The sequence below is a fragment of the Drosophila obscura genome, unplaced genomic scaffold, assembly GCF_018151105.1.
Source record: "Drosophila obscura isolate BZ-5 IFL unplaced genomic scaffold, ASM1815110v1 contig_4, whole genome shotgun sequence".
Lineage (NCBI taxonomy): Eukaryota > Metazoa > Arthropoda > Insecta > Diptera > Drosophilidae > Drosophila > Drosophila obscura.
Window position 1 is genome coordinate 3,337,413 of NW_024542828.1, and position 20,567 is coordinate 3,357,979.

General features: G+C 42.4%; 2 protein-coding genes across 2 annotated transcripts; one reads left to right on the forward strand and one right to left on the reverse strand.

Moving 5' to 3' along the window:
- Window positions 1-237: 237 nt before the first annotated feature.
- On the forward strand, window positions 238-19,387 carry LOC111071653 (atrial natriuretic peptide receptor 1). Its single transcript, XM_022363112.2, has 9 exons — window positions 238-473; window positions 6,311-7,463; window positions 10,718-10,832; window positions 12,815-12,959; window positions 14,043-14,469; window positions 14,531-15,259; window positions 15,323-15,487; window positions 17,274-17,457; window positions 17,524-19,387. The coding sequence occupies exons 2-9, from the start codon at window positions 6,545-6,547 to the stop codon at window positions 19,211-19,213; spliced, it is 4,374 nt and encodes a 1,457-aa protein (XP_022218804.1). The 5' UTR covers window positions 238-473; window positions 6,311-6,544; the 3' UTR covers window positions 19,214-19,387.
- Window positions 16,342-17,216, reverse strand: LOC111071661. The gene has a single exon (XM_022363139.2). It carries the CDS (start codon window positions 17,068-17,070, stop codon window positions 16,480-16,482), a length of 591 nt encoding a protein of 196 aa, XP_022218831.1. The 5' UTR covers window positions 17,071-17,216; the 3' UTR covers window positions 16,342-16,479.
- Window positions 19,388-20,567: the final 1,180 nt, after the last annotated feature.

A 20,567-nucleotide genomic window follows, 5' to 3' on the forward strand; every position in this document is an offset into this window, starting at 1 on the left:
GGAAATCGGCTAGTGTGTGGCAGTAGATTTCACAAATGTTAATCAAATCCTGTATAGGATCCTCTACTTTACATCTGCCTGTCTCCATTTTCCCACATTGCGGATCACCTACGCAGCAGCTGGCAGCGCAGTCGCTGATTAGCGTTGGCGTCGCCGGCAAAGCTTTAGCGTCGCTGCCAAAGCTTCGGCATCCATCGCCATCGTCGTGTCGTTTGCGGCCTGCTGCCGATTCCTCAGTTCGGTTTTACGATTCGAGCGCGTTCGAAGCGCTGAGAAAATCGCGCACGAAACGCATCGACAAAAAAGAGAAAAACTCAACAGAAACGCGCGTTTTTCCAAAATTTAAAATATTAATATTTAAAATGCGACGGCTTTTGGTTTTTTCCACATTGTATGCTCAATGATATGCCTTATCAATAGCAGCAAACCAATACAAAAATACGAGTGATAAGATAAAAAGCGCATAATTAAAAGTAAATACAATTGAGATCTTGGCACAATGTGCAGGCGATATAAAAGAATCTATAAATGAATAAATATTAAGAGAAAAAGTGAAATTAGAAAGGAAAATAATGAATGAAATGGAAGTGTTTAACCCTTGCAGACACTTAACACTTGTGCGACAATGGAGCCCAACCACAACGAAATTAATGTTAATTAATAAGCGACAAATCTGTCGGATACCCAGAAGCCCAAAAGCTTCACAAATCATTTCGCGTTGACCGAAAAATGGGATTTGTTTGCAAAATATTTATGGCATTTGCCATCGTTTATTTATCATTTCCGATTATTTTGTAATTTGATGGGAACGCTGTAAACAACTATTTTGATTTATGGCACTAGTTTTGGTATAATAAATATTGCTGGTCATATTTGGAAGCACTAATTATATATATTGGCCATAAATAAATATTTCTGATCAGATTTTAAGTGTTGGGAACTTGATTTCATAACTAATTGCTGAAAAAACTGAATAAAATATGAGCAAACATTTTTTGTTGAATTTAAATGAACACTGCTCAAAAAATTTTTTTAAATCTGTGGCACTGAAAACACACAACAAAATCTGCTTTTTTTAAGCCTTTGCTAATTTAATTCCCAGCTTATTTATTTGCTCTTTCTTCATATTTATAATTGTCGCAAAATCAAACAAAATGCTGGAGATCCAGTAGTCAGGTTCCAGTCGCAGTAGCCAGAAGAACGTGTTTGCTCCTTCAAAGCACAACAATTTTTGGTTTTCTTTCTTTTTGGGGCTTCATTTTTTGGGGCTTCATTTTTTGGGGCCCGTTTAATTGCTTTTGAAAATATTTTACATTCATGCAAAGGGAAAGGGTCACCCGAATCGGACATCGGAGCGAACTGATAGAACGGACAGTGCACAATATTGTTCATATATTGTATCGATGCGGACAGTGGACAGTACTACCCAGGGGAATAGAACAGAACTGAAAAAAACGTCAGCAGTAGCGTGGGGTCAGTGCTGACAGACGTGTTGAACTTGAAATACAATTTGTAAAATTTTTCACTGTTGCTGTTCAGCGATTTGAAAATGTTTCCGTTGGAAAATTTGTCGAGGGTATAGCGGCTTTGTGGAGAGGAAAGAATGAATACAATGTTAAAGAGGATAAATACTATTAAATTTAATGGAAATTTTTTAGGAGAAAATGTGCAAAATGATGTCTTATAATAGGAAACATTCACAGAACAGGTCGCTAAGATATTAGCAAATCACTCTTAGTATTGGAAATTCGATTTTTTAACAGTTTTCCTACCCCTATAGTATATCCTTCTCCAATCTATGTTTAAAACTCTCTAACTATTCATTAGAGCATTTAAACTGCGACTGCTTAACAATTGTTTTTCCATTCAAATCCCCCAATGGAATATTCAGCATCGCTTGCCTTGCATTTTTGGTTCCATTTTCGCATTTTTGTTTAGTTTTACTGTATTTTTGTTGTCGCTGTTGTTTTGGATTTTGGTGTTTGTTGATTTTTCACAGCATAAAGAGTGCAATGTACAAATAAATGTTTTTCCGTAAACATTTATGCATAAAGTTTCCACGGAAAGGGGAGATGGATGAATGGGTGCCACTCACTCTGACGAGTGAATAAGCAATGAGTGTAATTAAAACGCCCACGAATACTCGTAGATGGGGAATAGTGTAACTTTATGAATGCTTACACAGAGCTCATTGTCACACCTGTCTCGGGTGTCGCTGAGCGGTTCAACAGCGTCTGTGAGTGCCAGAGATGAATAAAGATATGCTAATGGCTAATTGAATTGATTCATGATTACAGTTCGTGATGTAAATGAGTGCCTAGCGAGAGCAGTGATTGATACGAGTTCATTAAATCGAACTGCAGAGATCGCATATCCAACTAATGATCTTAACTCTTACGAACTGGCGGTGCGAGTACTTTATAATTAGTTATGGCCGATTCTGGAGAATAATTCCATAGTGTTTCCTGCTTTTTAGCGATTACCTAACTCTCAGTATTACGCGCCATACGATTGTGTTTTCATATTGTTCAAGTAGTGCTAAAAATAACAACAGAGCACTCTACCAAATATGCAGCTCATATTTCGCTCTAGCAGAAATCTGCTTGGGCAGCACCTACGAATAAATCGGAAAAAAAACCATTGAAAATAAACCAAAACAAAAATATTAGCCCACAAATAAAGAGTAGTAAGTAGTAATGACCGTAAAGAAGGCTATGTGCTAGGTGCAGAAAGATAAAAAGCGACACAGTAATACTCTAAAATCGAAGATATAAAAGGGGAAATTCAGAGAAGAAGGATATGATAAATATTTTCTTTGATTATATGATTTGTGTTTGATCTCTTCAGCTCCTGAACAGTAGATATGCTTTTGTAGAAAGATTATTACGGGTATGATATGATTACGGCAGAGAATACGCTTCAATTTTATTTTATTCTGCTAATCTATCTGTTCTTTATTTTAACCATAAATTATTCTGTAGAGATAAACATCTTAGAGTTACTTCTTCTGCATAAAAGTAGATGGAGACTCATCTTGGAGGGTAGAAAAGTGTCTGTCTCCATTCTGTACTTTGTACATACTTATCTTTTTATTCTTTACTCATTAAACATGAGTACTGCAACAGAGTTCACTGCCAGACAAAAGCCCTATGAATCATAATCATCTCTTAACAAAGCCTTATTTTAATAATTCATATGGAACCCCTACTGAATATGAATGAATGCTTCACTTAGGTGTCTAATCACACATAAATATGCCATAAAAATGGAAGCTTAACTAATTATTTAACTATCCAAATGATAAATCTAACGACTTTTGAACGGTTTTAAGCTGCCGGCTGGTTGTTCAGAAAAGAAACCAAATCAGTTCCATATTGCTATTTGCATAGTCTGTGGGTCTCCGAAAAGTAATTAAGCAACATGACCAAGTCGATGACAGCAGCAACGCGAAGGGTACGGAGACGACAGCTGGACGGGGTAGCTGGTGGTGGTTTGTTGACTGGGTTTTACGCTCTAAAAATAGCCACAAGCGAAAATGACAGGTGACGTTGACCAGTTTAACAGTTGGCCAGTTAGGCAACCTATTAATAAAGCGTGAACTTCATTAGTCAGAGGCGCGAGAGACAAATAAACGAATTACCATAAACCGATCAACATGGAACGATGAAAGATAGTATAACCACGAAATGTGCGAAGTGTAGATTAAAATCTCATAAATCAAGCGTCTCAATCACAGTGGGAGAGTGAGGTCTAACGGCATCCCAAGATATATACATCTAACGATTGCTACCTGATGGGGCACCCTATGGGGGCACCATTAAGAGGCCGGTATAGGTCTTTAGAGAGGGGTGAAGAGTGGGGATATCTTAATCCATGGCACGTGTAAACTCTTAAGACCCGCTTTGCCCAAAAATACTCAAATACTCAAAACCAAAAAACGTAAAAAATTGAAACCCAACAAAAAAAACACAATTCAAATCATAATAAATGTAAAGAGAAAAAAAAATTTGCTATATTTTTCCTTGTATTCATCCCTCTCTCTCTTTGTCTCTCCTGTCTGACTTCGTCTCAAGCCCCAAATTGACCCATATTTCTACTACTATTTGGCATTTGACGAATTGTTTGTCCGACAACCTTGAGAATGGGAGTTGCGCAGCAATGAGGTATCTGTCTCCTGGCATCAGGTATCAATCAATCTTCAATTGATTGAAAGTGTTGATAAATGTCCAATATTTCGATAAAATTTAAAAGAAATTAATTGGGCAAGTATTGTGGAATATTTAACACTTCCTATGTAGGGGTTTTGGAGGTTCTTATTTCGGAATAGACTCCACTCATTATAAAGTAGAAAGAAAGCTTTTAAAAATAGCATTATAAGAAGTTAAATTGTGTTTTTGTGTGTAGAGGAATATGATATCAAGTTCATTCGTAAAACAGAAAGAAAAATTCATTCAAGCTTATTCCAAAAATAAATAGTGTATTTATTTGTTCATACTTTGGATTGCAGTCTCATTTATATTTATATTTAGATGTCCAACTTGAGACAAAAACTGGTCTAAGTAAATTTAATCTACGTCTCAATATCTTAATTTTGATTCTACCCAACATCATTTACTGCTAGCCCCGATCATAACTGAACATTATTCCTCATAGTTTACCGCTCCGCAAATCTTAAGAGAGAAAAGTATATAAATATAAGAAAAAGTTGAACGCCAAAGGGCATCATTATGGCAGCATTATTTTATTTTGTATATAGATCTCTCGAATGGCAAATCCACTTTTTCTTCATCGCATTGTGTTTATGACCATTGTTTGTTGTGTCTTTTGGCGCTTTTGGCCACATTTGAATGGCTTCGAGGTGTTTTTTTTTTTGGCTGCGTTTATTTTTAGATACAAAGAAGTATATCTATGTGGCTTTAGGCTTTCGATGTTATTCGGCTTTGGATTTGAGTTTAATGAACGCACAGCCGCCGCTTTATAATGGTGATGATAATAATGGAGAACGGAAAAATTGGTCAAGAGCTCAGAATCCAGGAACTACTGTCCCCGATAAAGCGCGTTCGGAATTCTGTTGAATCATTCTTCGGTTCTTTCCCCTATTAAAATGATTCACTACGTTCCTTACTTACTTTTCTAATTGCCGTTAAATTGGTAACGAATTCGGAAATCTTCTCAAAGATTTATAATATTCTCTCTCTCTCTTACTAAATTAACAATGCAAGCCGCGGCGAAATACGTGTCAGTACAAAGTAAAACAAAATATTTGTTGTTTTTCCCTCGAGGCTCAGGTGAAGGTCAAAAGAATTTTAAATACCTCATTTTGGGTTTATTTTTAGCCCTTTTGTTTTAGTCGCATGCGTTGTCAGACTTCAAGTGAGTCTTACACCAAAATTGTACGGGTATTTCTCGCACATCTCAAGAATTGTTTCTTAAGAATTATATCTGTTAAAATCCATTGAAAGCCGATTTAGATACGCCAAACGGTTCGTTTTGGACTGTTCCAATTTATGTGTGTGCCGTCTGGCCCTAACAAACATTTGCATAAATATATCTGTAATGCGATTCGAAGCTAAAAATAGTCAAGAGTTTGTTTATGAGTTCTGTGGAGCTCTCCGTCTTGTATACATACCCTTTGTGAGGGGGAAGGTGGAACATGTTGGAAATGTAGTTCCAGAAATTTTGAGTTACACTGAAAGGAATCTTTGAAAGTTCTTTCTATAATAAGTTAATAAACTCTTCTACGTTTCAGTAAAGTTTACCAGAAAATTCTCTACAAGTACCTTTCGTTACCTGAATCTCCCTTAAATTATAAGAGTATTCAGACTACGACTTCTGTTGAAGCGAAATTCGATTATTATTTGTATTTTTGGTATTCATATTCTCCGCAAAAACAATTTGCCAGCACACACAAGTGTTTTACATCGAATGAAAATTGCAATGTGGCTGCTATTCATGGCCTGCATTTACGGTACCCGTACTCGTACTCCTACTCTGTATTTTTATTTATAAATGCGAATAGTAAATATTATTTTGGATTTTTGGCTTATCCTTCAATGGTTATCGGCGGCTGTGCATATTTGTGAATGCCTCAATAAATTGATGATGATAAAATAAAACAAAACGTTGCCTCCTATAAGAATACTAATTAATATTGATGGGCAACCAAATAAAGGGAGGAAGAACCAGTTGGCTAATGAAAAGTTTCGCGATGCGATGGATAATTAAATTTGAACAATCGGCGATCATTAATAAAAATTCGAAGCAAACAAAACAGTGTAATTAATAAACGAAAATTTCAATTTTAATGCAGGTCTTGCTGCAAAAGTTAAATATATTGTCCCAAAAAAAATTAATTAAAGAAGGAACTGTGATAACAATAAAAGAACTCGCATAAATAATGCGATCGAAATTAGTGACAAAGTGCAACGCTTGACAAAAAACCCAAACGAGTATACCGAATCGAACATCTGAGAGGGAGAAATCCACACAAAAAACGACACCGTTCCCCAGAGTGGAGGAGAGCTCGGAACAGACCCCATCCGAGATGCCCTCCGTTGGCAGATCGGTCCGGCCAACATTACGGGGACTGAGCCTCGGCCTGAGCCTGTGCCTGCTGCTGGTGGTGCTGCTGCCGAGTCGAGGACCTGCCCGGGCCTGGTTCTACGATGTTGAGGCTGTGGGAGGCGTCGCCACCATGGGATCGAGCTCCGACGAGCACAGCTTCAAGACACCCGAGACAAAGAACTCTCACAAATCGCAGATCACGGAGCTGGTGCAGCACTTCCCCAGCATTCCCCTCCAGGCCATGCCCAATCACCACCATGTAGCCCATCGCCAGCTGGTGTTTGTGGCCCTGCTGCCCTCTGTAGAGTCGGACAACAAGAATGACTGCATAATGCCAAAGGTGCTGCCCGTCCTGGAGCTGGGCATCCGGCACATCCAGCGCATGGGATTTGTCGGTGACACCCACTTCGACATCAAGTTAATTTCGAGGGACACCTTCTGCTCCTCGAAGTATGGACCCATTGGCTTCTTCGAGATCTACACCCAGTGGCCGGAGGTGAATGCGGTGTTTGGACTTCCCTGCGAGTACGTATTGGCTCCGATCTCTCGTTATGCGGATGTCTGGCAGGTGCCTGTCCTCACCACCGGTGGCAATGCCAAGGAGTTCAACAAAAAGTCCGAGAGCTACTCCACACTCACCCGCCTTAAGGGCGCGCAGGTTAATAATCTGGGAAATGTGGTGCGAGCCATCCTCAACAGCTTCAATTGGACGCGCACAGCCCTGATCTACCAGAATGAGAATGCCAAGGTCAAAGGTAACTCTGTGTGCTTCCTGTGCCTGGCCGCCATCCACGACACCATCGAAGAGCACTCGGTCTATCAGCTGGGATTCGATACAACCACCTGGACCAAGGCGGACATTACACGAATGCTGAAGAATGTGGCCATGCAGACGAGAAGTAAGTGTAAACAATTATGGTATAGCAACATGCAATCTTTTCCTTCCGACACACAGTTTTTCGCTATTCTTCTGGCACATCCCATCTATTTTCTCACTAGGAATACTTATCTATAGTTTGATCGCCTTGGCATGCAACAGAGAGACAACCTTGTCGATTTGTTTGCCCATCTGATACACTTGCACTTGCCAATGCATTTGAGCGTACATCCACCCTGAACTTTTTCAACCTCATTGCGTTCTCTGTCATTGAAAGCGAAAACGATTTAATTATAGACACGCAAAGAGTGTAATGAGTGTGGCAAAGACAAGTTCAAGAAACCAGTCGAATAGGAATAGCTATCTGCAGAGCAAAGACACATACATATCTGATCAGGTTCTGCATTAATTAGTCTGTCTTCCTCTCTCTCAAATCATTAATAGTCCCCACAGTCGTACTGAGTGCCTGTGTGCAAAGCGGTGCGTATGAGCAATGTTTGCATTCGACTGTAAGTGAATTGAAATGTGAAATGTGAATTGATTGGGCATGAATATTGCCAACGATTCGCTGTTAATTAAAATATCAAATTAGCAGCGGGCTAGTTATGAAGCCATCAGCTGTCATGGACACAAATGAGTGACAGTCGAACAAACAGTCGAATATCAAGCATACGTAGTGTGTGCGGCTACCTCTGCCGCTGTGCCTGTTTGATGCCTGTCTGTCTGCCTATGTGCCCGGTCTCTTTCCTTTTGGATCGCCTGAAATTGTTTAATTACAGCTCATTTAATTTCATTTATAGGCAATTAACACAATAAACAATTACAATCGTTATGCATATTTTGTGCGGCAATTCGCGGCATTACGCTTCACAGTTCTATGCTAATTGAATTTTAATGGGGGAACAAATAAAAACGAAGGGGGCAGTGACTAGGGATTACATTCGATAAAGTAATTAATTAAGTTGTGATTTTATTGTTTCTAAAAGGCATCGACAATTAAGGGAAACTCCAAGAGAAATTCTTAAATTAATCAGCATTCCAAGGCCACTAGAACTCTGCTTTGATATATCATTCGTCCCTCGTATAAAGAAATCTTTATATATCTTATGACTGCTGTTAAACTCCATATATCAAAAGTCTTCTCCCAATTAGATTTTGTTTGCCATATAATTATTGTTAATTGAAACATAATGATGCCGACAAGTGCTTTGAATGCTAAATGAGTTTGTTTGCCGTGCATTATTATTTTTGGGTTTGCCGACAAAGAAAGTTAATTATCTGTTATGGTTGATATCTAACAATACAACCGAGTTCAAGGTAGTACTTTCTTTGTCATAAATCAGAACACTTTTGCTATAAATCTGTACTTTTTATTTGTTATTTTATTCATTGAATAATTTATATAAGAAATAAGCTAAGTTACAGCTCAGGAAATTCACTTTAAATCTTTTTATTGTGAACTTTGATTTATTCAATTTGTAATTTGATATCTTCCTGATGTCAATCTTTACACAAACATGATTTTTGTTATGGCTTAAAATAATTTACACTGTGTTGGTTATTGATTTATAAACCGAAGCAAAGTTCAGAGTCCTCTGCCACAACAATTATGCTTGAGAACACCTCCGTATGACTCAGGGCTCAACTTTTAATTACTTATTCATATCATGGCAGAAAAAAACACACACACTCCCTTCACTCTTGACTTACACTTTATACACACAGACAACACTGAAAAAAGTTCGAGATGAGATGTAATATTTAAAAGACAAACAACAAGCAACAAACAGTAAAGAAAATAAAAATTTCATAATTAAATCAAGTCAATTGCAAGTTTTTTCAACTGAACTTGAAATTGAGCCAAGCCCAGGTCCAGGGCTTGTGCTCTCCATCTTATAAGTAATTAAATTTCAGCAAAGAAAACTGAAAAGATGACGTTGAAAATTGCATTACGGAGAGGGTAAGCGACTGAGAAAATTGCACTTGATTGTTCTGTGTTTGAGTTGTGATACGTACCATATGCAGTACGAGTATGTATGTACATATATGAATACCTCCCTCTCTCTGATGCAGAAGTTTCCGATTTTACTATTAATATAGTTTATGTATTTGTTGGCAACACATTTGACATGCAAATACCTTCCTGGGAACCCCTTGTTTGCATATCATGCAGCACTCTGCATGTCGTATGCGCAATTACATTGGCCAGTTTATGATGGCTTATGGCGAATGCCAGCCAGCCATTTGAATGTGTATTCATAAGTTAGCCTGACATTCAATTTGTAATTGATGGAATTTACATGAACTCTTGAGTGTGTGTGCCACATGTGGGATGTAGTTGATATTATATTAGAAGAGAAAATGTGTTGCAATTTGTTGATCAGAAATCGTGGCAATGAATACCTAAAATCTGCTAAAATCCTCTGCCACTTTCCCTGATTGACATTCAATTTTTAATTGATAGATTTCATTAGATCTATTGTGCGTGCAATTCTATTTCACATTAGACACAAAAATAATTAGCACCTGTCAGGCGTTTGTTGCTATCAATATTATTTAAACATTTTGGACATGAATATAAATTGAAAATTTTGTAATCAAAATGTTGCCAGATGGGTTAACTTTTACCAATTTTCTACCCATCAAAAACATATACAAAATGCAACTAATTTCAATAATATTATTCATGCGCTTGAATGGCATTCAATTTGTAATTGATATGCAAATATCAGATTAGCTGAAATGGAGTTAATTAAAAACTTTTACAGCACGAAAAGCTGTACAATATTGCTCCAAATTGCATTCGAGAATTTCGCTGTTATTTTTAAGGGCTAGAATTAATATTTTAATTCCCCGTTTTATATTAAACACTTACCTATATATTTTGTATATTTTAAATTAGTTTTATTCTAATGTTAAGTCTTATGAAAATAAGCTTTCCTTTCCCCATTCTCTTCTCTGGCTCTGAAGACATATCGAACAGCGAGTGCTATATCGAGGGCTTTCAGACGTATATCAACTTGAGTTTTGAGTGTGGAGCACCCAGTAAGATATTTTTCAGTTATAATTTAAGAAACAATGTGTTTTTGTCTTCCTTACACTTTTTGGATTCACTGACGTCAGATCCACTGACAATCGTACAAGTCTCGTTTTCAGCAGCTTTTAAATAAATTAATACATTTTTAATGACAAGAGAGCCACCAGTTCAGTTCAGGCCATAAACATGACTATTTTTATTTTAATTTGGATTCTGGTCTCTTTTTGTTTGTTTTGCAGTTGTCATTATGTGCGCGGATCCGCAGTCGATACGTCAAATTATGCTGACAGCCGAGGAGTTGAATATGATCGATAGCGGCGAATATGTTTTCATCAATATTGAGTTATTTTCGCGGTGAGTAAATCTTTGAATTACTTAACAGCCACCACAGACAGATACACAGATGCCACAGATACAAAAGTTGATCAATTTGTTGCCTTTCACTTTGATCAAACACAATAAAAAAATAAATAAAAAAAAATATAAAAAGCACACCACGCGCACTCTCAAACAAAAATATTCTTTACAAACTGCGCACGAGGTGCGGGCTGTACATATGTACAGACATTAGTCAAGGTTATTAAAATTATGAAATGTAGCAATCGGAGTTGTCCATAAATAGCATCTGCATTTACCCTCTCTCGGCAGCCACACAAAAACTATTTATAAATTGAGGAAATTCCGCATTTCGGCACATGGCAGAGGCAGATCGATTAAAGCCATAAAACGACTGTAAGAGCACCTCAGACTTGTGCTGGAACTCGGACTCGGACTTGGACTTCGATTCATTACGATAACCCATAAATATTAATGCTGAGTAATGGTCTCAGGTCTCTTTGTTTCCCATCGCATACCCTCCCCACAGCCTCACCCAAACACGATAGCTCTTTTTGTGTGAGCCGCTTATAGAATAGATCCACACCGAAGATGGTAAATATTGCCAAAGGAAGTCGAGTATCTAAAAACAAAGAGCCAACCGAGTGTTGCTTTAATAAAAAATACTTATAAATAGTTTGGTAGATCTTCGAATGATAAAATCTATTGCCATATTCCATATGAAAGTGTAATAATGTTCGGCTTGCACTGAAAAGACAGATGGATGAACTCCTCCTCCTCCAGCTATGTAGTTTCATAATTCACTTGAATACTAGTATTTTTTTGCAGTCAATTTCTATATTTGCATGTGCATTAAATGCATTCTAATCGCCTTCTGACCTTCATGACACTCGCAATCAATGGAAAAATGTTGCGTTTATATATAGTGTAATCTATATACACATACCCCTAGTTATACCCGCACTCGTAAGTGCATTTGTCTGAATGTTAGTCTGGATGCCGGTATATACATTGGGATTAACTAATCAATTTCCTGCTTGCAAAAAAGCTCTATTTATTGAGATCTATTTTGAAATAAACAATCAACAGATTCCCCCATGGAAGTCTCGGGAAAATGGGTTACTATTATTCATTATTTTCAATGTCCGCAAAGCGCTAAAAAGCATGGAATATTTTATAATAAATTTATGGGGGAATAAATCCTGATAACTGCTAGTTTTATTTCGAGTTTAACCAGCTATGGAATGATAAGAAATAAAGAGAGGGAATGATATCAGATAGAATCAGTCTCTCTACATGAATATAATCTCTTTATTAATCCATTCGACTGCATCTGCATCTCATGCATAAAAACTTCAGATGTGCAGGAAGCATATCAGTCACTGACAGATGTCTCTTTCTCTCAATCTCTTTTACCATAGGCATCTAATATTCATTTTTTTTTCTGCCCACAATCGACTCCCTTAAACCCCATTCATAAATGCGACTCAGATTGAACCTTGAACGATGAACATGGATGTCTTGCAGTCTTCATAATCAATAATTTTGAGATGTATTCGTAACCAAGGGGATAGTTGCATTGAATCTACACCGAAAAACATGCGAACACCAAATGATAACGTCCGAGTGGAGAGGTGTAGGGTAATATGTATTTCAAATGCATTTACATGGAATCATCTTCGAACAGAAGTAGCTGTTATCTGTAGCTGTGTGAGTTTTCTTTTGGATTGAGAGTGTGTTGCTGGTTCCGCACACTTTACAATTACAAATCTATTTATAAACAATTTATGACGCATATCAAAGCTGGCAATAAACCTAACACGACGGCGGCGAACGGGCACAAAAGGCAAAACTAAAACTGCATTGATAAGGCAAAATAAGTAATATGTATGTCAAAAATTAATACAAAATTGATTAAAGGGCAGACTGTACATAAGGAGGAGAGCAGGAGAGAGACTTGATTGATTATTTTCTTTACCTGCCATTTCTATCTTTTAAAGGGTTCCCTATCTGACGTCGCAGCCGTGGTATGATAAGAACGATACGGATTTGAATAATGAGCGTGCCCAGAAGGCCTACACCGCCATGCTGACCGTCACCCCCAAGCAGCCCAACGACAATGAGTACACGCGCGTCTCCAATGAGGTGAGTGGGTGAAAGGGGTGGGTGAGGGATAGTCCATGGATATTTGCATGGAAATGGATGTGCCAGCCAATTTGAAAATTTTTACCAGATTTCTTTTGTTGCGCTTTTGTAGTCACTTCCATTTTTTTTTTTTGCTGTTGCTTTCATCTGCTATCCGTTGAAGGCATTCCTCGCTTTTTGGGCCAGCCTCAGCCTCATGCATACTCAATGCCCGTGCACGTTCCCGCTCTTACTCGGCCACAGCCTATTTTGCATAGGATCCTGCAGTGGAGCTGGAGCAGGGCGCGGCAGCAGAGAGGAATCGTAAATATTTTTCTGTTGATACATGGTAAATTTACAACAAACAGAGCCCCTCCGACAACACCTGGAGAGCATTTGTTGGCCCAACTTTACACTGAAGTGCACTCGTAAAAAGCCAAACCCACAGAGTCCTCTCAGAGCCAGACCAAAGGAAAGCAAATGAAAATGGGGCTGCTGCTGCTGCTGCACTTGCTGATAAGCAGCAAGTCAGAGAGCAGGACACTTGCCTGTAGATACACGTGCTTAGTCCTTAGAGACACACAAAAAAACACACACGTAAGAGCTGAGAGCTGGGAGCCGCCTGGCCTAATGAGCTGCCATCGTTGACAGAGCACTGAGCTCTGCTCCTCTGGCCACATTTTCCATCAATACTTGCCGAGAAGAGAGAGATATAGTCTTTAAACTTAAGCCTCTGTTTCTCTCAGAAAGTTATTGCAGTACTTTCTTGGCATGTTTTCCGTTCCGCTCAACCGCAAGTTTGCCAGCCAAATCCCTGTCAAAGTAGAAGGCCAAAACTAAATTCCGCCAATGGCACAACCTGGCAGACGTTCTGAAATAATTTCCACACAGATTGGGACAAAAAGTCAGCCATTGCGACGTAGCAGTCGCAATCCCTTGCAATTTCCAAGCGAGCGAACGCTTAATTGAATTTTCACGAAGGAGCTGGTGGCAGCCAAAGCAATTAAAGCAGCCACAAACAACAATTGATGGGGATGCCCTTTGGCTAGGGGGATAACAGAGAGAATTAATGCGTTTTTGGGCTGCGATTTGCCCATTTTACAGATCAAAGCCATTGCAGCGGACAAATACAATTACACGTTCAGCGACAACGAGCCGATTTCGGCATTTGTCACGTCCTTCTTCGATGGGGTCCTGCTCTATGCGAACGCCCTGAATGACAGCATCCGGGAGGATCCCAGCATGCTGACACGCCCTATCAATGGCACGGATATGGTGAGACGCATGTGGAATCGCAGCTTCACGGGCATCACCGGCAACGTGACCATCGATGCCAATGGAGATCGTCTGTCGGCCTACTCCCTGCTCGATATGAATCCGAATACGGGTCGCTTTGAGATTGTCGCTCACTTTCTGCACAACCGCCTGGAGTTCGAGTCGAATAAGGAGATCCACTGGGCGGGGGATCGAGAGGATGCGCCATCGGATCGTCCCAGCTGTGGCTATGATGGCGCTCTGTGTCCCGATAATTGTGAGTAGATTTAAGCCATATAACACCTGAATCCTCCATTCATTTGCGATGACTCTTTCAGCTCTTCCTGGCTATGCAATACTCTCGATAGTGCTGGGCAGCATGGTGATCATCATGGCCGTGTGCTTTTTCTTTGGCTATCGCCACTACATCGCTGAGGCGGAGATCAATTCGATGAGCTGGAAAGTCTCTTTGGAGGATGTAATGTTCCGAGATGCCGCCGAGCGGGGACTGCGCGGATCCTTCCACTCGCTGGTGAAGCAGAGCTCCCAACTGACGCTGATGTCCGAGGATATGGTGTCGATAAATGGGGATCGCCAGATCTTCATACCCGTGGGCATGTTCCGCAAGAGCAAGGTGGCCATCAAACCCATCGAAGTGGACAATGTGCAGGCGCTGCTCACGCGCAACCTCATGCTGCAGCTGAAGCGAATGAAGGACCTGCAGCACGATCATTTGGTGAAGTTCTATGGCGCCTGCCTGGACCAGAGACGCAGCTTCCTACTCACCGAATACTGCCCAAAGGGCTCGCTGCAGGACATTCTGGAGAACGAGCAATTCCAGCTGGACTGGATGTTCAAGCTGTCCCTCATGCACGACATCGTCCGAGGCATGCAGTTCCTCCATAGCTCCGACATTCGCTCACACGGCAATCTCAAGTCCTCCAACTGCGTGGTGGACTCTCGCTTCGTCCTGAAGATCACCGACTTTGGCCTGCACACACTGCGACGTTCGCGCTACGACCTGGAGAGCGATGGAGGCATTTGCAACAGCCACGCCTACTGGAGCAGTACGTAACCGCAACGCAACCCCCTCTCAACCCCCAGCAAATTTCTCACTCTCACAATTGCAGACCTCCTGTGGACAGCGCCTGAGCTGTTGAGACTCGAGCACCAACGTGCCCCCGAGGGCACACAGAAGGGCGATGTCTATGCCTTTGGCGTCATTGTGCACGAGATAACCACACGACAGGGCCCCTTCTTTCTCGGCAAGTGTGCGTATGAGAAATCGCCACAAGGTACGTTACGTATGCCATGAAATTGTTTCTTCTGCCTCGCTACTGCCCCTCCTGTGTATCCCTGCCACTGTCCATTGTCCGGGGTTAAGTATTTCTCTTTCCTTGTTCGTGTTGCGGCTGATTTTGCTTGTGTGGAATTTTAATGCCAGATTTTTGCACATGTTGCGGTTGGTTCGTGGCTTACTGCTGGATTGTTGCATGTGGCTGTGGGTGGGTGGGCTAGAGGCATTTGTGCCGGTCTTCGGCTTTGTCCACAAATTAGCACATGAATGTCCTGTCTGGCCTGGCAAATCTCTGACAGTGCAGTCGGAACACTATCAGTCAATTGATGGTTTGCCTCGGGCTTGACTTGTGATATCACTGATTGTGTTTAAAGTGATTTAAAGCTTATGAATATATCTGATCTCCCATAAGTGGCACAGCAATATGATTTAGGAAGAAGAATTTGATTGAACCTCAACCATTGGCTTATTCCATGGAATCCCTAAGTGGATTAGAGGCGTTAGGAAATCGATTGAACTAAAAGTAGGACTGACTGTACGCTACTTTATCCATCTGCCAGTCTCACCACCAACTTGCTTCCCAACAAAATTCATTGAATGCCTAACAGAGCAGAGCCTAAAGCCAACTCGCAACTCAGAACTCGCACCGATTTCGAATGGCGCTCAAAACTTTGTCTACAACTTGCCACAGGGAGAGCAACAGAAAGGGACCACTCGTGGCAACCACTTGACAAATTCATCAAATTATGCACTGACTTTAGTTTGGGAATCAAGCGGCGTCCCCTCCTGCCATTTGCCCGCCACAGAATGGAACTTTTGCAGACAGTTTGTGGAGAGTTCAGAGTTCGGATGTGCCTGGAGACGACGAATTTAATTGCGGTCTCAGCACACACACTCGAAATCGAAATCAGATTGCACGGCTGACCCAAAAAGTTGTCGACGGGCTGCTGCTGCTGCTGCTGCTCCTCCCTGTTGAAGATGGAACACAAATCACGAACTCGTCTCGCGGCGGCAGTAGGGCACGTCCAGGCTGTCCGTGTCGGAATCGAAGCCCAGGCCGCAGCTGTGACGCAGCCAGGACCAGCAGCATGCCTGATGCCGCCTGCTCTTGTTCCTGATTTTGCTCCTGCCACTGCTGTCAGTACTCGTGCGGCTTCTACTCTTGGCCAGGTCGAGAGAACCGAGAACCGGCTCTAGCCAGGCTTGATTCAGCTTTTGCTGTCGCTCCAGCTGCCACAGCCATTCGATGCGTGATCTGCCCCAGCCACAGTGGGGCTCTGGCGTCGATTTGTCGCAGCGGCCAAAGACCACATCGGCATCGGTTGGTTCGGGCTGCGTTTTGTTGTCCATGCCACCGACACGTCTGAGTACAGACGGGGGCAGCCGCCTTGACCGGGACACGGACATCATTAGACCCATTATTTGGTACTCCGATTGCAGGTCCTCTTCGCTGTAGATGGACCGCATCACGTCCTCCTGATGAAACCAGTTGGGATTCATACTGTAGGTTAACCAATTGGGCGACTTGCCCGGCAGAAGATCTGGACAAATCAATTGCAAATAGCGGTCCTTGGAGCACATGTCTGTGTGTGTGTGTTCCTGGATTAGTAGCAGGTGAAACAGCTCCCCAGCCAGAGCAGGACACAAAATGACATTTGACACTAACAATTTACATAGTTGGGGGCTCAGGGAGCAGTCGAAACTTTAATGGAAAAAACTCCCACCCGAATGAAGTCTAACCCAAGGCCACTCCTTTTCTTTCCTTTCATTCCATTCCTTCACAGAGATCATTGAGCTGGTGAAGAGCTACCATCCGCAGCGTATGCAGAAGCCATTCCGTCCCGATCTCGAACCCTTTGGCGACACCAAGGCCGACATTAATGGCATCATTCGACGCTGCTGGGCCGAGGATCCGGCCGAGAGGCCAGACTTCAATACTCTCAAGTCGATGATACGAAAGTTTAACAAGTGAGTGGAACCACAGAGAGTTTATACTCAGATCTCTGGATAATTGTTTCCCCTTCTCCTTTCCAGGGACAATGAAACTGGCAACATTGTGGACAATCTGCTGAAGCGCATGGAGCTGTATGCCAATAATCTGGAGGAGCTCGTGGAGGAGCGCACCCAGGACTACCACGAGGAGAAGAAGAAATGCGAGAAGCTGCTGTATCAGCTGCTGCCGCAGAGTGTGGCCGCTCAGCTAATCAGCGGGCAGCCCGTGGTGGCCGAGACCTTTGACCAGGTGACAATATACTTCAGTGACATTGTGGGCTTCACGGCCATCTCGGCGGAGAGCACACCCATGCAGGTGGTGCAGTTCCTCAACGATCTGTACACGTGCTTCGACTCGATTGTGGAGAACTTCGATGTGTACAAGGTGGAGACGATCGGCGATGCGTATATGGTGGTCTCCGGCCTGCCCATTCGCAATGGGAATCAGCATGCGAGGGAGATTGCCCGCCTGGCTCTGGCCCTCCTGGAGGCAGTGCACAACTTCAGGATCCACCATCGGCCGGAGGATCGGCTCAAGCTGAGGATCGGCCTGCATACGGGCGCCTGCGTGGCCGGCGTGGTGGGCCTGAAGATGCCCCGCTACTGCCTCTTCGGGGACACCGTGAACACGGCCTCTCGCATGGAGTCCAATGGGGAGGCCCTGAAGATCCACATCAGCGAGACCACGAAGGTGGCTCTGGACGAGTTCGGCACCTTTGTGACGACCCGCCGCGGCTTTGTGCCCATGAAGGGCAAGGGCGAGATGCTCACCTACTGGCTGGAGGGGGAGGTACCCAAGCCGAATGACCCCCTCTCGCCCAGCAAACTCATGCTCTCGCGGCGATCCTCCCTCAAGCAGCCGCAGCGCCAGACCCACTCACTCCACAAACAATACTCAGAGCTGGCTGTGGTGGCGCCACCACAGCTGCCACCTGCCGCCGTGCCGATCATTGCGCTGCCGCCGCCAAAGGAGCACTCACCCAATCTCCGGGTTAAGCGCAAGATCAGCTCCAGCTCGCCCAAGCTCAATGGCAGCAGCTTCGACTACCAAAAGACTGAGAACAACTACTATCTGGATGCGGAGGCCACCCAGAAGCCGTGCGACATTTACAGTAGCCGCTCCTTGCGCGACATGGAGGAGGCCAGCGACAGCTGGGAGCTGGCCCACTTCCGGCTGCCCTTGAGCGGAGCCCTGAAGAACCACAACAACAACCACGGCCATGTCCAATCGAATTCGAACTCCAATCTGAGCGGCATCCTGCAGCCGCCGCCGCCGTCCGGCCGCAGCCGGCTGAAGCCTTCGCCCACGATCTCAACGCTGCTGACTAGCAGTCGCAGCGAAGCCAACGCCTCTGGCTTGGACACGGGCAGCCTGGGCAGCGCCCAGAGGATCAAGTTTGCCGATGGCGATGAGACCTCATTGCTAATCGAAAAGCAGAAGGGTTTGCAGATGCAACCTTCGGCAGTGGTGAAACCTCTGGTGATGGGCAGCAGCCCCCAGCGGAGTGCGAGCAGCTGCAGCAGCCAGAACATTCCAACAGCCAACTTGGGCGCAGACACCCACCACTATGGCTACCTGGTGAAGAACTACAAGCAGCTGCTGTGCAAGCCGGTGACGACGGCCTCGAATAGCCACGGCCATGGATTGGACGAGTGTCCCCAGGTGGCGGGACGCGGTGCAGGCGCCGGCAGTGCCGTGACACAGCCCCTACTGGCCAAGATCAACTCGTAGTTGTAAGCGGGGGGAGAGTGCCCATGCCCGCCCAAACCGGAGGGTGTGGGTGTGTCTCCCCCATAGGGATCTACTCTACTCTACTCGTAATTATGCATATTATGTACATGTACTTGTTTGTGATAATAAGTTAAACCCAAGTTGAACAACTTAGTTGGTAGCCATCGACATGGACCCCCCCCCCCCAGACCCCCTCCCCCTATAGTCGATGGAGGAGATTAGTGAGATGAAAATCAAATTCGAAATTTGTATGAGACTCTGCGAAAGAAAGTGTTTGCGTAGCTTTTAATCACCTATCCTTCCTTCCTTACTCGTAAGTAGCGAATTTTATCCCATATGTAACTCGTTGTAAATAGGATATTTACTCCCCCTCCCCCACGAAACCGATCTGTTCCTTGTGCTTTGAATATTCATTTCTCCAACTCAGAAGACAATTAGTTTAAACTGAATGTAATCTAGAATGTAGCGGTTAAGCGTAGACAAAATTGTGACATTTTTTTCGTATATATGTATGTAAAGTATTAGAGGATCATGAATATTTATTTGAAAAATTGACGAATAAAGAGGTTATACCTAAGAAATAGAAAGATTTATGTTGGATTTCTGTTGTAAATTAATGAACCACCCTGAGCAAGCATTTGAGAATTTGAGTTTAAATTTAATTTGGTATGCGTACGCCAAACGGTTATCAGTCGTTCCGGAAATGGTTATGGTGCTATGACATTAGACTTTGCTGAAATTTGCTGCGTATATATATAGGGATAGCATGAGAGACAAAATTTAACATTATTGTTCGTAGTCGTCTAATTACTTTCAGTCGAACAACTGAGGCACTACTGGAGACAAAATAATGTTTTGAAGCAAAACACAGCCACCAAGCCAGCAAAATTGATACTGAAAAGTACAGCAATTGACCATTAATACCCTAACCTATTGAAATATAATATTGAAATTGATACACTATCTTTCAAATAATATTATTCATAAACATCAACATTATTATTACATGAGTGCAGGGTATTAAATATACGAACACTTCAAGGATATTTAAAAGCCGAAGCGTAAATCTACGTAGCACAGTTATTCTTTATTCCGCTTGTTATTCCTTTTGCTTCACATCCGGATTTGTTGATAGAAAGAGAGAGGCGATAGAGTATTCAACGCATGCGAGGAGTAGCGAAGCTTGTGAAATTATCGCTTACTTTGTGGTTAGATATGTCGATTTAAAGATAACAAATGAAAATTTTAAAGTTTTTAAGCCTGTTTTAAACATGAAATGCATAAAAACTCTTTACTTAGATAGTAACGGTTATAGCGGAACGGATCTGCTCCAGTACTTAAATCCATACTGCAA